Here is a 17,091-nt window from a genome sequence, read left to right on the forward strand (position 1 = left end):
CTAAAAGACCTGAGGTGGCAGAACGGAGTGCTCAGGTTTGGGTGTTGGGTTGGAGCATAGCCTGAAGGTAGGGAGGGGCAGTTCCTCTTTCTGTTCCGTAGGTAAGCACCATGGTCATGTAGTTTCCATTTGAATTACTCTTAAATCTCATAAACACATATTGTGAAGTAATTACATGAACACGGATTGTTTTAGTCTTAGACTGTTTGTTAATTTAGCCAAAGCTTTTACTAAGCCAGGTCAGATGTCTGGCAGGACTGCCATTTCTCCCTGCGGTTTTCTGCAACTGTCATAATTTACAATGCCTGAATCTACCAACTTGCCTGGCAAGGTTTCCTATAAGATTCACTGAAGCTCATTTATTTAATTAAACTGGTTGTTTAATTAGAGTGAATGGCCACTGCAATCACTGAGTTGGCCATTGACATCCAGGCAAAGTGGAAAGACTTCTGCTTTAAATAATGAAGCAGGGCATTTCTGGCTCCCTTACACATTCCCTCCTTACTTTGCTAAAATGAGCGTTCTGCTGGCATCTTTCCATTCTCAGTTCTCCCAAAGTCATAACCCTGACATTGCCTCACAACACGAAGAAATTAGAACAATTACTGTCTGCCTATTTTCATAGGGTTGCTGTGTGTCAACCGGGTGCCATTTATGGGCCTAATTGTGTTAGTGAATATCCCTCTGGCCTTCAAATGACCAGAGAGGGTAAACAGACAACTTGTACCCATGGTATGGCTATATGTAATTCTATCATACCTATCAATCAAGTTAGAGTAAAAAGCTACCTTAGCTGGCATGCCTGGTGGCAAGGTTGGTAGACTTTAGAAAAGCAAGCAATAACTAAATGTACTGAATAAGACTCACATACCTTTCAATCCTTTACCCAGATTTTAGCAGAGATGCAGACAAGCACATTTAGTTTCTTAAAAAAAAAAACACCAGTCAGGATACAGACAGCTCAAGAGGTAAACTTATATTAGCATAATGATTATGGCTCTAGATTGCAGGAGAATGTTTCAGGTGTTTAGAAAATGCAAAATTCTCCAACTTTAACATCCCCCAGTCATCCTCACATACGTTGTACCCCCTCCGATTTTGGGGGTGTATGACACTCCTGAGAAAGGGAGCCGTGTGTGCTGGTCCAGTGAGGGCTCAGACCCCCTTTTCTATATTTCCTGCAGCTGCACAAACTCTGGGGGCTCTGATCTCACTGGTAGACCCCTCGAAGCAGCATGGGTGATGTGTGATTGGGTATGAGTGTGTTAGCCATAACATTTCAGATGTCAGGGGATTGGTGGGTGGAGAACAAGGGAGAAGCTTCAGGCTTAAACAGCCAGGCTGGGGGAATGACATGCATCCTTATCACTGTACAGTAAAAAATGGTTGGAACTGCCACCCAACCATAGGTACTACAAATAAAGACGAGGCCTTTCTGAACAGCACACTGTCTGTGCAAGGAATGAAGTGCAGTGTTTGTTGGGGTATAGATGGTGTATTGGTGTGGTGTACAGGTACTAGTAAGGGATTGGTGGAATGTGTTTCCCTTTTAACACAAGGCATTTTGTTGTAATTATTTTTGGGCAACGGATGAGATGGAAAAATGTCAGGAAAGATTTCACAATGTGCAACTATGGTCTTTACTAAAGGTGACTCAGGTGCTTTGTATTCAGTGAAGGCACTAACCTTCCAAGATCTTATTGCATCACTGAAAACCTGTAATTCATGTTAGTTAAACATTGAAAAGTTAAGCAGAATAGAATGGCTGCTTGTAGGATGTCAATCACTGAACTAACATGTTAAATTAATTCCACCCCATAAGGTAAAGCTAAGTAAACTAATCTATCAACTAATATATAATGAGTTGATTTGATTCTGTCCAACTAACAATGTATATCAAGATTGTGTAGGGAGGTCCCAGAAGAAGCTACAATGACTTCCATTTATGCCACGCATTTGTTATAATGATGTTTGCCCAGGGTGGGAAAGTCATGTAGAATTATGGGGCGGATTTCTGTAGAGTTATTGTATGGGGGTAACAATGTTATATAGTTATGCTAGTACACCAGCCTGCCGTTGTACAGTATGTATAGCTCTGTTAAGGTCAATAAAGATCTGCATTATTGTGTTTGTCACGCATATGCTGTTGTAGGAATAGTTAATTACTTGAAAAATACAGTATTCACACCCCTTGAATTTTTCCACATTTTGTTGTTTTACAGCCTGAATTTAAAATGGATTAAATTGCGATTTAAAAAAATCACTGACCTACACACAAAACCCCATAATATCCCAGTGTAATTATGTCATACAAATGAAAACCTGAAGTGTCTTGAGTCAATAAGTATTAAACCCAATTATGGCGACCCTAAATAAGTAAAGATTTGCTTAAACTAGTCACATAATGGGCCTCCCGAGTGGTGCAGTGGTCTAGCTGTGCCACTAGAGATTCTGGGTTCGAGTCCAGGCTCTGTCGCCGCGTCCGGGTTAGGGGAGGGTTTGGCCGGCCGGGATGTCCTTGTCCCATCGCGCACTAGCGACTCATGTGGGCTGCACGCTGACACAGTCACCAGATGTAAAGTGTTTCCTCTGGGCAAATTTGTGCGGCTGGCTTCCGGGTTAAGTTGGCATTGTGTCAAGAAGCAGTGGGTTGGGTTGTGTTTTCGGAGGATGCACAGCTCTCGACCTTCGCCTCTCCCGAGTCCGTACGGGAGTTGCAGCGATGAGACCAGACTGTAACTACCAATTAGATAGATACCACGAAATTGGTGAAGAAAAAGGGCAAAAAACTTTAAAAAACTGGTCACATAATAAGTTGCCAGTACTCTGTGTGCAATAATACTGTTTAACATGACTTTTGAATGACTACCTCTTCTCTGCTGTACCCCACAAAAACAATTATCTGTAAGATCCTTCAGTTGAGCAGTGAATTTCAACCACAAAGACCAGGTATGTTTTCCAATGCCTTGCAAAGAAGCAGACATTGAATATCCCTTTGAACATGGTGGTTATTATTACACTTTGGATGGTGTATCAATACACCCAGTCACTGCAAAGATACAGGTGTCCTTCCTAACTCAGTTGCCGTAGAGGGGGTACACCAAATAAAAATGTGATTTTTTAAATGAAACATAAAAATAAATAAAAATGTTATTCACATTTTCAAACACATTTATATTTTCCAACGGGGCAATACATTTGGGTGAGGTTTTTACTTGTCTGAGTAGCCTCGTTCCACTGGCAAAAATACAATTAAACCATCTAGTGTACAGCGAAATAACAACACAATGTCAAATACAGGTAGCCTAACATCCAATCACATTAACCGTTACTCTCTCGCGGGAATTCCACTAACAGCTCATGTTGGTATCTGTACTGATGGCGCAAAAGCCATTATGGGGAGATATAGTGGAGTGGTAACGCGCGTGCAAGCAGTTGCTCGCGACACCACTTGGGTACATTGTAGCATCCACTGAGAGGCTCTTGCTGCCAAGGGAATGCTTGACAGCTTGAAAGATGTTTTCGACACTACAGTGTAAATGGTTAACTTTGTTAAAGCAAGGCCCCTGAACTCTCGTGTATTTTCTGCACTATGCAATGATATGGGCAGTGACCATGTAACGATTTTACAACGTACAGAAGTGCGCTGGTTATCAAAGGGCAAAGTATTGACACGTTTTTTTGAATTGAGAGACGAGCATAAAGTTTTCTTTACTGACCATAATTTTCACTTCTCTGACCGCTTGCATGATGACGAGTTTCTCACACGTCCAGTCCAGCTCCAAGACAGGAGTCTTCCTCTACGCCAATTTCCAGTCCGAACACGGCGTCCAGTCCAGCTCCATGGCAGGAGTCTTCTTCTGCACCTAGGTCCAGTCCGGGCACAGTGTTCAGCCTGGGTCCATGGCTGGATCTGCGGGATGAGCGGGTTCTTCGTCCCGCACCAGGGGGGGGCACCAACGTGTGTAGGAAACACCTTTCAACTGACAACCGAATTTAGCCTCTTGTGTTTTTAGTTTAACTCATATGATTATTTGGGAAATATCATTGTCAGCATTCTGGATCACCACTCGTTAATTAATCATCTCCTCTGTTCACACCATCTTGTTCCCCCCTTGATGTAACAGCCCGACAACCGCTCTGACGTGTGAGGAGGTACTGTAATTGAAACGATTCATACTGATGCTCAGAAGTCACTCTCATCTGGACATCCCTTCAATATTTATTAACCTGTGTCTTTCCAATAGTCCTTGAAGTCCTCTAATAGCCCTTGAAGTCTACTTGACAACTCTTGTTTAAGCTCCTCTTACTTTAATGAGGGGAACCTACATTTTTCTGGCAGAACTACCATGCGGCCTCTTGTCAATGGCAATTACAGCTCTGGAACCATACTTGCTCTGTCTTTGGGAGTGGCTTGGGAATCCTGTGATCAGAGACTCCATCTTCTGTGTTTTAATTGGGAGTTTGGAAGTCCTGTCTAGAGATGCAGGCCTCTGTGAGTCAGTAACTCTGTAGTAACAGATGCCATCTCACCATAGGTGTTGATTAATTACATGGAAAAGCTCTCTGACCCTGCATACAGCTTTGTCGTTTTACAACAAGGAACCAAAGTAGGCCTACAAAGGAACTTGCAGTATACAGTTTTCTGTCTCCATTTAATCTATCGACAAAAAAAGCCCAATTTAATAATGAAATCTATTTTGACGTGGGCTTACCTCTCACTGATGCTCTAATGTTGATTTGTATGGAGCCTAATTGATTCATTAAGCTGTTTGTATGCGACGCTAAATTCACTGAGATCAATCAGAGGCGTGTTAAACCTTCTATTCTTCCTTTTCATAATAAGAGATGGAGAGAGATACTAATTACTACATTGTGTGCCCTGAGCACAAGGGAAAGGTTATTTAGAGAGATGCCTTCTCTGATGTCTGAAAAATGTCATGCAAAAATAGATTTTCCTTGATACTGCTAGAATGTATTATGTATATATTTGGAAAAAAGCCTCCTATTAGAGGACAACAGGGTGCTATAATCATTTGTATTCTTTTTTATGTTAACGGAATAGCTGAATACATGTTGTAAAGTATTTAATTGGGAAAGACTCTGGCTATTAGGCAGTGTTGGGCCAAGTATTAGAGAGGAGTACAAAGAGATGTGGTGGCTGCAAAGCCTTGGTGATATTAACTATAATTGTGTGAACTTCTATGATCAGTAGCCTAGGCTAGGATGTCATACTTTGAGAGTGAGACCACATGAATTAGGCCATTCAATTAATTATATTAGTGCCAGAGAAGGATTAACGCACAGCATTTAAGGTTTAAGACATGAAGTAGATATTACTGCGGCCTTCTCAATCATTATCATGAAATTGTGGGGAAACAAATAGATGACATACTATTCGCTAGTTACATTAGCCAAAATACTCAATGAGCCTCTTCACTGTGGGTCAACAGTTTGTTGATATGAGAGAACTTGTGAATAAATGTTGGAAATAATACAAATAGAATATCCAGTTACTAAACAATGCTTTGTTAATGGATTTAGTACCATCTGGCTGTGCTCAACTTATGAGAGGACCACAGTGGAAATAAGCCTGCAGGCTTTATTATGCATCCCAGATCATTTGATGTAGGCCTATTCACTGTTGGGCTGGAACAGACTTCTATGTACATTTAATGATCAAATTGTCACGATCTGACCTTAGTTCCTTTTTTATGTCTTTGTGTTAGGTTGGTCAGGGCGTGAGTTGGGGTGGGTAGTCTATGTTCTTTTTTCTAGGTTGTTATATTTCTATGTGTTTGGCCTAGTATGGTTCTCAATCAGAGGCAGGTGTCGTTCGTTGTCTCTGATTGAGAATCATACTTAGGTAGCCTGTTTTCCCCACTCTTGTTTGTGGGTGGTTATTTTCTGTTTAGTGTATGTCACCTTACAGAACTGTTTTGTTTCTTCCATTTCACCCTGTTATTTTGTTTTTGTGCGTTCAGTCAATAAATTATGACGGACACTTACCACGCTGCATATTGGTCCGATCCTTCTTACTCTTCCTTGGACGAAGAAGAGATTCGTTACAGTAACACCTACCAAGCAAGGACCAAGCAGCGTGGTATCGAGCAGCAGCGTCCTCTGGACTCATGGACATGGGAGGAGATTTTAGACGGTAAGGAACCCTGGGCACAGGCTGGGGAATATCGCCGCCCCAAGGAAGAACTGGAGGCAGCGAGAGCTGAGCGGCGGCGATAGGAGGAGGTAGCACGGCAGCGCAACAGGCACGATAGGCAGCCCCAAACATTTTTGGGAGGGGGCATACGGGGAGTGTGGCGGAGTCAGGTTGGAGACCTGAGCCCACTCCTCGTGCTTACCGGGGGAAGCACCGTGTTATGTGGTCAAGCGCACGGTGTCGCCAGTATGCTCTCATAGCCCAGTGCGCTATAGGCCAGCCCCCCGCAAGTGCCATGCGAGTGTGGGCATCCAGCCAGGGCGTGTTGTGCCGGCTCAGTGTGTCTGGTCTCCGGTACGCCGTTTCGGCCCAGGGTATCCTGCGCCGGCTCTGCGTGCTGTGTCTCCGGGGCGCTGGGAGGGTGCAGTGCGTCCTATGCCTGCGCTCCACCCGAGTCGGGCGAATGTGGGCATTGAGCCTAAGGGAGAGGTGCGAGTGGTATGCACCAGATCTCCAGTGCTCACCCACAGCCCGGTTCAACCTGTGCCTGCAGTCTGGAGGGTCCGGGCTAAAGTGGTCATCCAGCCTGGAGGAGTGATGCCAAGGCTGCGCACCAGGGCTCTAGTGCTCCCTCACAGCCCGGTCCATCCGGTGCCTCCTCCACACACCAGGCCTCCTGTAGGTCTCCCCAGCTTGGTGGGTCCTGTGGCAGCCCCACGTCTCTCCGTCTCCTCCCTCCAGGTTCGTCCATCTGTCCTGAGCTGCCAGGGCCGCCCGTCTGTCCTGAGCTGCCAGAGCCGCCCGTCTGTCCTGAGCTGCCAGAGCCGCCCGTCAGTCAGGAGCTGCCAGAGCCGCCCGTCAGTCAGGAGCTGCCAGAGCCGCCCGTCACTCCGGCGCTGCCGGAGTCGCCCTTCACTATGGCGCTGCCGGAGTCGCCCTTCACTACGGCGCTGGTCATTTATGAACATTTGAACATCTTGGCCATGTTCTGTTATAATCTCCACCCGGCACAGCCAGAAGAGGACTGGCCACCCCACATAGCCTGGTTCCTCTCTAGGTTTCTTCCTAGGTTTTGGCCTTTCTAGGGAGTTTTTCCTAGCCACCGTGCTTCTACACCTGATTTGCTTTCTGTTTGGGGTTTTAGGCTGGGTTTCTGTACAGCACTTTGAGATATCAGCTGATGTAAGAAGGGCTATATAAATAAATTTGATTTGTTTAGTGGGAAATAATATAGGAAAAAAATATATACACTACCGTTAAAAGGTTTGGTGTCACTTACAAATGTCCATGTTTTTGAAAGAAAAACACTTTTTTTTGTTGATTAAAATAACTTCAAATACAGTGTAGACATTGTTAATGCTGTAAATGACTATTGGAGCAGGAAACAGCTGATTTTTTAAATGGAATATCTACATAGGCGTACAGAGGCCCATTATCAGCAACCATCACGCCAGTTTTCAGCTGTGTCCAATGGCACATTGTGTTAGCTAATCCAAGTTTATCATTTAGAAAGGCTAATTGATCATTAGAAAACCCTTTTGCAATTATGTTAGCACAGCTGAAAATTGTTGTTCTGATTAAGGAAGCAATAAAACTGGCCTTATTTAGACTAGTTGAATATCTGCATTTGTGGGTTTGATTACAGGCTCAAAATGTCCAGAAACAAAGAACTTTCTTCTGAAACTGGACACTATATTCTTGCTCTGAGAAATTAAGGCTATTCCATGCGAGAAATTGTTAAGAAACTGAAAATCTCATACAATGCTGTGTACTACTCCCTGCACAGAACAGCGCAAACTGGCTCTAACTAGAATATAAATAGTGGGAGGCCCCGGTGCAAAACTGAGCAAGAAGACAAGTACATTAGAGTGTCTAGTTTGAGAAACAGGTGCCGCACAAGTCCTCAACTGGCAGCTTCATTAAATAATACCCACAAAACACCAGTCTCAACGTCAACAGTGAAGAGGCGACTCCGGGATGCTGGCCTCCTAGGCAGAGTTGCAAAGAAAAAGCCTTATCTCAGACTGGCCAATAAAAAGAAAAGATAAAGATGGGCAAAAGAACACAGACACTGGACAGAGGAAGATTGGAAAAAAGTGTTATGGACAGACAAAACTAAGTTTGAGGTGTTTGGATCACAAAGAAGAACATTCGTGAGACACAGAAAAAATTAAAAGATGCTGGAGGAGTGCTTGACACCATCTGTCAAGCATGGTGGAGGCAATGTGATGATCTGGGGGTGCTTTGATGCTGGAGAAAGTGGGAGATTTGTAAAGGGTAAAAGGGATCTTGTAGAAGGAAGACTACCACTCCATTTTGCAACGCCATACCCTGTGGACGGCACTTAATTGGAGCCAATTTCATCCTACAACAGGACAATGACCCAAAGCACAGCTCCAAACTATGCAAGAACCATTTAGGGAAGAAGCAGTCAGCTTGTATTCTGTCTATATTGGGGTGGCCAGCAAAGTCACCGGATATCCAACCCTATTGAGCTGTTGTTGGAGCAGCTTGACCGTGTGGTAAGTAACAAGTGCCCATCAAGCCAATCCAAATTGTGGGAGGTGCTTCAGGAAGCATGGGGTGAAATCTCTTCAGATTACCTCAACAAATTGACAACTAGAATGCCAAAGGTCGGCAAGGCTGTAATTGCTGCAAATGGAGGATTCTTTGAGGAAAGCAAAGTTTGAAGGACACTATTTTTTCAATTAAAAATAATTATTTATAACCTTGTCAACGTCTTGACTATATTTGCTATTCATTTGGCAACTCATTTCATGTAAGTTTTCATGGAAAACAAGGACATTTCTAAGTGACCCCAAACTTTTGAACAGTAGAATATATACATACACACATACATACATACAGTTGAAGTCAGAAGTTTACATACACTTAGGTTGGCGTCATTAAAACTAGTTTTTCAACCACTCCACAAATGTCTTGTTAACAAACTGTAGTTTTGGCAAGTCGGTTAGGACATCTACTTAAACAGCTTGGATAATTCCAGAAAATGATGTAATGGCTTTAGAAGCTTGCTAATTGCCATAATTTGAGTCAATTGGAGGTGTACCTGTGGATGTATTTCAAGGCCTACCTTCAAACTCAGTGCCTCTTTGCTTGACATCATGGGAAAATCTAAAAAAATCAGCCAAGACCTCCGAAAAAACATTGTAGACCAATGGAAGACCCAGAGTTACCTCTGCTGCAGAGGATAAGTTCATTGGAGTTACCAGCCTCAGACATTGCAGCCCAATTAAATGCTTCACAGAGTTCAAGTAACAGACACATCTCAACATCAACTGTTCAGAGGAGACTGTGTGAATCAGGCATTCATGGTCAAATTGCTGCAAAGAAACCACTACTAAAGGCACCAATAAGAAGAGACTTGCTTGGGCCAAGAAACACGAGCAGTAGACATTAAGACCGGTGGAAATTTGTCCTTTGGTCTGGAGTCCAAATTGGAGATTTTTGGTTCCAACCGCCGTGTCTTTCTGAGACGCGGTGTGCGTGAACAGATGATCTCTGCATTTGTATTTCCCACAGTAAAGCATGGAGCAGGAGGTGTTATGGTGTGGGGGTGCTTTGTTGGTGACACTGTCTGTGATTTATTTAGAATTCAAGGCACACTTAACCAGCATGGCAACCACAGAATTCTGCAGCGATACGCCATCCCATCTGGTTTGGGCTTAGTGGGACTATAATTAGTTTTTCAACAGGACAATGACCCAACCCCTGTTTTTGCTTTCTCACTATGGGGTATTGTGTGTAGATTGATGAGGAGAAAAAAACGAATATAATTAATTTTAGAATAAGGCTGTAACATAACAAAATGTGGAAAAAGTAAAGGGTTCTGAATATTTTCCAAAGGCACCTTATTTACCAAAAATATATGGAAGCTTCCATCAATCTGCAATATAAAAGCTGATCTACCCCCTAAATATATATATATATACATATATACAGCTCTGGAAAAAAATAAGAAACCACTGAAAAATGATCAGTTTCTCTGGTTGTACTATTTATAGGTATGTGTTTGTGTAAAATTAACATTTTTGTTTTATTCTATAAACTACTGACAACATTTCTCCCAAATTCCAAATAAAAATAGTGTAATTTAGAGCATTTATTTGCAGAAAATGACATCTGGTCAAAATAACAACAACAAAAAATACCTTGAATAATGCAAAGAAAATAAGTTCATATTCATTTTTAAACAACACAATACTAATGTTTTAACTTGGGAAGAGTTCAGAAATCAATATTTGGTGGAATAACCCTGATTTACAATCACAGCTTTCATGCGTCTTGGCATGGCGCTCAGTGGTGAAGCTGAGGCAGGCTGCAATGTATGCAGGAGGAAGCAGTGGAGACCGAGAGAGTACAGTGGTTCCTAAATGGGGGGGTCCTCTGAGAAAACCTGTACTAACTTTATCAAACAAGTTAGGGCCTTTAAATAAATTAAAAAATATATATATATACAGCTCCACATGTCCCATCTTCCATATAGGCCTTGGTACATCACATGCAAATAGGCTACAGTTAAAAACAATTAATTTGTTTGGTTGTCGCTGATGCTGTGTCAGTGTGAATAATTTCTCATATTTCCCCCCTTTCAGGGGTATGACATTACAATTGTATGCCACTACAGCTAATGGGCTATGTGTTTGTAGATGGCTGAGGTGCATGAACCAATAGCAGCCAAGGTGATAATGGCTGGGATCATTTTTCCATAATGGCTGCTGTTGCTGCTAGCAAGCATGAGGACGAAATGGCAGTTTATTTAAACTAGCAGTCATTCAATCTTCCCTGTGTAACAGTTGGGATAATGGGCAATTCGGAGTACAACACCTTTATCATCTCCGGATTAAGGTACATTTTCTGAGCAATATTTCGCACCGTTCCGTGGTCTCTTAATAATATACACAGGAATGCTGTCCGACCCAATTGCAGCTGTAAGAAAGCTGGTCAGATCTGCTGGCTACCATCTCATCTACACTGACCATGAAGGTAGGCTCCGCCTAATCTGTTACACAAACTGCTGGATCGTTTTATAATCCACTGCGACAATGTTGCAAACGCTCAAATGATACATTCTCTAATAAATCGCTACAATATTGTAAACAATGTTTATTCTGTCAAATTCGAGAATGCATGGACAAGCGTCTTAAACCCCCATCACTCCTCCTTCGATGGTGTCTCCACGGAGTGTGATTGGATTAGAGACGGTTACCCTTTCCCCTCTAACCCGGTGATGTTGGCTGTTTCCTGGTCTCTCTACTCGACTGCTGAAGCTCCACTGAACACAGCTCAGATACCGGACGCTTTAATCAAAGCAAAAGCCTATCAGACAATTATTTCACTTTCAAACAGACAGCAATGCGAAGGAAATCGAGGATATTACTATGCTTTGCTGTCCTCTGGGTGCTTGGCATAGCATATTATTTCTATTCAGGAACAACGTTGAGCCGAAAGGTATGTTTCCCCGACTCTTTTCTGAGCTTATTGAAAATTCATTAGAGCTCGCTTCAACGAGAATTCAGTACATGGAATGGCTTCAAGACAAAAGCGAACCATGTTGTGTAGATTTTTATCATGGCTATTTTGATAGTCTGCTAATATTATGGAACGCAAATTCCGAGTGTATACCGTTAAGAAATCTATTGTTTCCATGATCAACTAGATTATTTGTATTTGCTTAATAGGAATACAGCTATTGCATGCTTTGAACGTTGTATCGTCTGGTAGCTAATCGTAGCGTAGTCTGATTAAACAGGCTGTCATACACAATTAATTTGTATATACAGCCTGAAACTAATGCCTACAAAATCGTGTAAATGTTCCTTACAAGCAAGAATGTTTTATACAATTAAATTTTTAACTTACTCCACGGGTTGTCTTTGCGGTTTGTACTTAAGTTGCTCGAAATTTGAGACAAATTGTCGCAAGAAAAGTATTGTTTACCCGACTTTTCAGAGAGCCGGTAGGCTCTATGGTTCGGGAACCGATATAAAATTCGTTTCTTTCGTCAATAGGTATTGAACCAAGCATGCCATGAAAATGGTATATTTAAGCAATAACACATGAGGGGGTGTGGTATATGGCCAATATACCACGTCTAAGGGCTTTTCTTAGGCAACACGCAACGCACTGTCTGGATACAGCCCTTAGCCATGGTATATTGGCCATATACTACAAACACCTGAGGTGCATTATTGCTATTATAGACTGGTTACCAAAGTAGTTAGAGCAGTAAAAATAATAAATGTTTTGTTATACCCGCAGTATACGGTTCGATATACCACGGCTGTCAGCCAATCAGCATCCAGTGCTCAAACCGCCCAGTTTATAATCATTTAAGGGAGAGTGGAGAACAATCCACACTTTTATTTTTGGGAATAGTACATTTTTTAAAGGTTAAGATCTGAATAAAAAATGTATAATTCAAACAGAAAATGTGTTGATTGTCCTCCTTCCTCCCCTGATTCAGGATATGCTGTTTTCATTGTCACGGCGTGCTTAGTTAATTTGCTATTGACGAGTGAACCGAATATCCAATATAAAACTAATTTGACCTCTGAGCCAAACATATAACATACCTAATGATCTCCAAAAAGTCATGTAAACAATACTTTTCTGTGGATATTTCGAGCAGCTGAATGACAAACCACACAGACAACAGGTAGAGTAAGTTTAAATTCTGGCTTGTAAGGAACATTTACCATTTTTTTCAGGCATTAGCTTCAGGCTGTATATACCAATTAATCGGACTAATCGTAGCCTATCATTTTGATGTGTGATTGAATAGCTAGGCCATTGTAACAACTTTATCAAGAGCTGTGTTTAATGCACACACCACTTCCTTAATTCAACTATGACTGCTGCAATAGTGGCAGGAAGTAGCCTATATCGGCTACATTGTAACAAAATATTCAAACCTTTGTGTTGTTTGCCATTGTTTAAAACTCATGCTTATCTATGGTCATATGATTACAAGTGAGGAATAGGCTATTGCCTGTAGTTTATAACCTAAGTACTGTATAGCTCTCTCCCAAGCCTTATTATTCTTTCTCTGTTACCGTTAATAAACCGTTAATAAACAAAAATTACGAGGTCAAACACGTCACTTATTGTTAAGTTGTGCATTCAGCAAATATATTAAAGTGGTTTATCATGTAACCAACCCCTGTGATAACACCTGTCCCCTTTATTGGGCCACTATTTGCTCTCCTCTTGTCAGTGTGTGCTCTGTCATTTGGCACCTTTCATTTGACATTATGTTGATAGGTGGTGCAGCTAGATAAGGGACCTATTGACATTCTGATTTGATTAACAAAGGCCCAGTCTCCACTAAAGGTAGTTATCAGTGAGTAGTTTCCAATTTCCCTGGCGAGTACAAGGCAGAGGGATACCTCAAGGCCAAATCACAAGGAACTGCTCAGGAACACCACCACAATGCTAAGCTCCCACGTTGGACTCAAATAGGGGTGATAACAATGCTGCTGGTTTCCTGTCTGTGGGAAGGGGGCATCTGATGTCTGACTTTTGTTGTGGAGGGAGATGAGCCTGCAACAGAATTAGGGCTGGTAATTGCCAGGGACCTCACGATATTATCACAATATTTAGGTGCCGATATACAATATGTTTAGCGATTTTATTGTGATTCAATGTTCCCAACATTTTGCTCACCATATGTCTGCTGCAGAGAGACTAGAGAGCCACGTGAAAATGAGTTTTGGAAAGATGAGTCATGGAAAGGAATGCTGAAAACAAATTTGCTCCCGATTTTAAAAAGAAGTTGGAGGACAAGCTATGATGGAAAATTACTGGAGTTTTGGTGCAGGTACAGCAAACTAGCACTATTGTCAAAACGGTACAATATGAAGTGCCTTCAGAAAGTAGTCATACCTCTTGACTTATTCCACATGTTGTGTTACAGCCTGAATTCAAAATGGATTAAATGTGTATACATACATCACATCACATCACACACACCTTTTTTTTTCACCTTTATTTAACCAGGTAGGCTAGGTGAGAAGTTCTCATTTACAACTGCAACCTGGCCAAGATAAAGCAAAGCAGTAGAACACATACAATAACACAGTTACACATGGAATAAACACAATATACAGTCAATAATACAGTAGAAAAAGTATATACAGTGTGTGCAAATGAGGTAGGATAAGAGAGGTAAGGCAATAAATAGGCCATGGTGGTAAAGTAATTACAATATACCAATTAAACACTGGAGTGATAGATGTGCAGAAGATGAATGTGCAAGTAGAGCTACTGGGGTGCAAAGGAGCAAGATAAATAAATAAATACATACAGTATTGGGATGAGGTAGTTGGATGGGCTATTTACATATGGGCTATGTACAGGTGCAGTGATCTGTGAGCTGCTCTGACAGCTGGTGCTTAAAGCTAGTGAGGGAGATATGAGTCTCCAGCTTCAGTGATTTTTGCAGTTTGTTCCAGTCATTAGCAGCAGAGAATTGGAAGGAAAGGCAGCCAAAGTAGGAATTGGCTTTGGGGGTGACCAGTGAGATATACCTGCTGGAGCGCGTGCTACGAGTGGGTGCTGCTGTGGTGACCAGTGAGCTGAGATAAGTCGGGGCTTTACCTGGCAAATACTTGTAGATGACCTGGAGCCAGTGGGTTTGGCGACGAGTATGAGGTGAGGGCCAGCCAATGAGAGCGTACAGGTCGCAGTGGTGGGCAGTATATAGGACTTTGTTGACAAAATGGATTGCACTGTGATAGACTGCATCCAATTTGTTGAGTAGAGTGTTGGAGACTATTTTGTAGATGACATCGCAGAAGTCGAGTATCGGTAGAATGGTCAGTTTTACGAGGGTATGTTTGGCAGCATGAGTGAAGGATGCTTTGTTGCGAAATAGGAAGCCGATTCTAGATTTAATTTAGGATTGAAGATGCTAAATGTGAGTCTGGAAGGAAAATGTACAGTCTAACCAGACACCTACAGTTGAAGTCGGAAGTTTACATACACCTTAGCCAAGTACATTTAAACTCAGTTTTTCATAATTGCTGACATTTAAACCTAGTAAAAATTCCCTGTCTTAGGTCAGTTAGGATAACCACTTTATTTTAAGAATGTGAAATGTCAGAATAATGGTAGAGAGAAGGATTTATTTCAGCTTTTATTTCTTTTATCACATTCCCAGTGGGTCAGAAATTTACATACACTCAATTAGTATTTGGTATCATTTCCTTTAAATTGTTTAACTTGGGTCAAACGTTTCGGGTAGCCTTCCACAAGCTTCCCACAATAAGTTGGGTGAATTTTGGTCCATTCCTCCTGACAGAGCTGGTGTAACTGAGTCACGTTTATAGGCCTCCTCACTCGCACACGCTTTTTCAGTTATGCCCTCCATTTTTTCTATAGGATTGAGGTCAGGGCTTTGTATTAGCCACTCCAATACCTTGACTTTGTTGTTCTTAAGCCATTTTGCAACAACTTTGGAAGTATGCTTGGGGTCATTGTCCATTTGGAAGACCCATTTGCGACCAAACTTGAACTTCCTGACTGATGTCTTGAAATGTTGCTTCAATATATCCACATAATTTTCCTGCATCATGATGCCATCTATTTTGTGAAGTGCACCAGTCCCTCCTGCAGCAAATCACCCCCACAACATGATGCTGCCACCATCGTGCTTCACGGTTGGGATGGTGTTCTTCGGCTTGCAATCCTCCCCCTTTTTCCTCCAAACACAACGATGGTCATTATGGCTAAACAGTTCTATTTTTGTTTCATCAGACCAGAGGACATTTCTCCAAAAAGTACAATCTTTGTCCCCATGTGCAGTTGCAAACCGTAGTCTGGCTTTTATAATGGTGGTTTTGGAGCGGCGGCTTCTTCCTTGCTGAACGGCCTTTCAGGTTATGTCGATATAGGACTCGTTTTACTGTGGATATAGATACTTTTGTACCTGTTTCCTCCAGCATCTTCAAAAGGTCATTTTCTGTTGTTCTGGGATTGATTTGCATTTTTCACACCAAAGTACGTTCATCTCTATGTGAAAGAATGCGTCTCCTTCCTGAGCAGTATGATGGCTGCATGGTCCCGTGGTGTTTATACTTGCGTACCATTGTTTTACAGATGAACGTGGTACATTCAGGTGTTTGGAAATTGCTCCCAAGGATGAACCCGACTTGTGAAGGTCTACAATTTTTTTTCTGAGGTCTTGGGAAAATCAAAAGCAATCAGCCATGATGTCAAGCAAAGAGGCACTGAGTTTGACAGTTGGCCTTGAAATACATCCACAGGTACACCTCCAAATGACTCAAAAGATGTAAATTTGCCTATCAGAAGCTTCTAAAGCCATGACATTTTCTGAAATTTTCCAGGCTGTTTAAAGGCACAGTAAACTTAGCGTATGTTAACTTCTAACAAACTATAATTGTGATACAGTGAATTATAAGTGAAAAAATCTGTCTGTAAACAATTGTTGGAAAAATGACTTGTGTCATGCACAAAGTAGATGCATTTAGTTTTATTTGCATTTAAGAGCAGTTGGAGGCCATGGAAGAAGAGTTGTATGGCATTGAAGCTCGTCTGGAGGTTAGTTAACACAGTGTCCAAAGAAGGGCCGGAGGTATACAGAATGGTGTCGTCTGCGTAGAGGTGAATCAGAGAATCACCAGCAGCAAGAGTGACATCATTGATGTATACAGAGAAGAGAGTCGGCCTGAGAATTTAACCCTGTTGCACCCCCATAGAAACTGCCAGAGGTCCGGACAACAGGCCCTCTGATTTGACCTACTGAACTCTATCAGAGAAGTAGTTGGTGAACCAGGCGAGGCAGTCATTTGAGAAACCAAGGCTGTTGAGTCTGCCGATAAGAATGTGGTGATTAACAAAGTTGAAAGCCTTGGCCAGGTTGATGAATACAGCTGCACATTATTGCCGGTTAT

The 17,091-nt window shown here is 42.1% G+C and overlaps 1 protein-coding gene across 3 annotated transcripts in view; it reads left to right on the plus strand.

Moving 5' to 3' along the window:
- Nucleotides 1–11,143: 11,143 nt before the first annotated feature.
- LOC115144317 (polypeptide N-acetylgalactosaminyltransferase 2) overlaps nucleotides 11,144–17,091 on the plus strand; it is an 86,402-nt gene continuing 80,454 nt past the window's right edge. Inside the window, exon 1 of one of the 3 annotated variants that reach the window (XM_065002541.1) lies at nucleotides 11,144–11,164. In XM_065002541.1, coding sequence (XP_064858613.1) covers nucleotides 11,159–11,164 — 6 coding nt within the window. In that variant the 5' untranslated portion in view covers nucleotides 11,144–11,158. Of the gene's footprint in view, nucleotides 11,165–11,272; nucleotides 11,630–17,091 lie in introns of those variants that run through there. The other 2 variants (XM_029685246.2, XM_029685247.2) reach the window with 2 other exon arrangements.

The sequence above is a fragment of the Oncorhynchus nerka genome, linkage group LG16, assembly GCF_034236695.1.
Source record: "Oncorhynchus nerka isolate Pitt River linkage group LG16, Oner_Uvic_2.0, whole genome shotgun sequence".
Classification (NCBI taxonomy): domain Eukaryota; kingdom Metazoa; phylum Chordata; class Actinopteri; order Salmoniformes; family Salmonidae; genus Oncorhynchus; species Oncorhynchus nerka.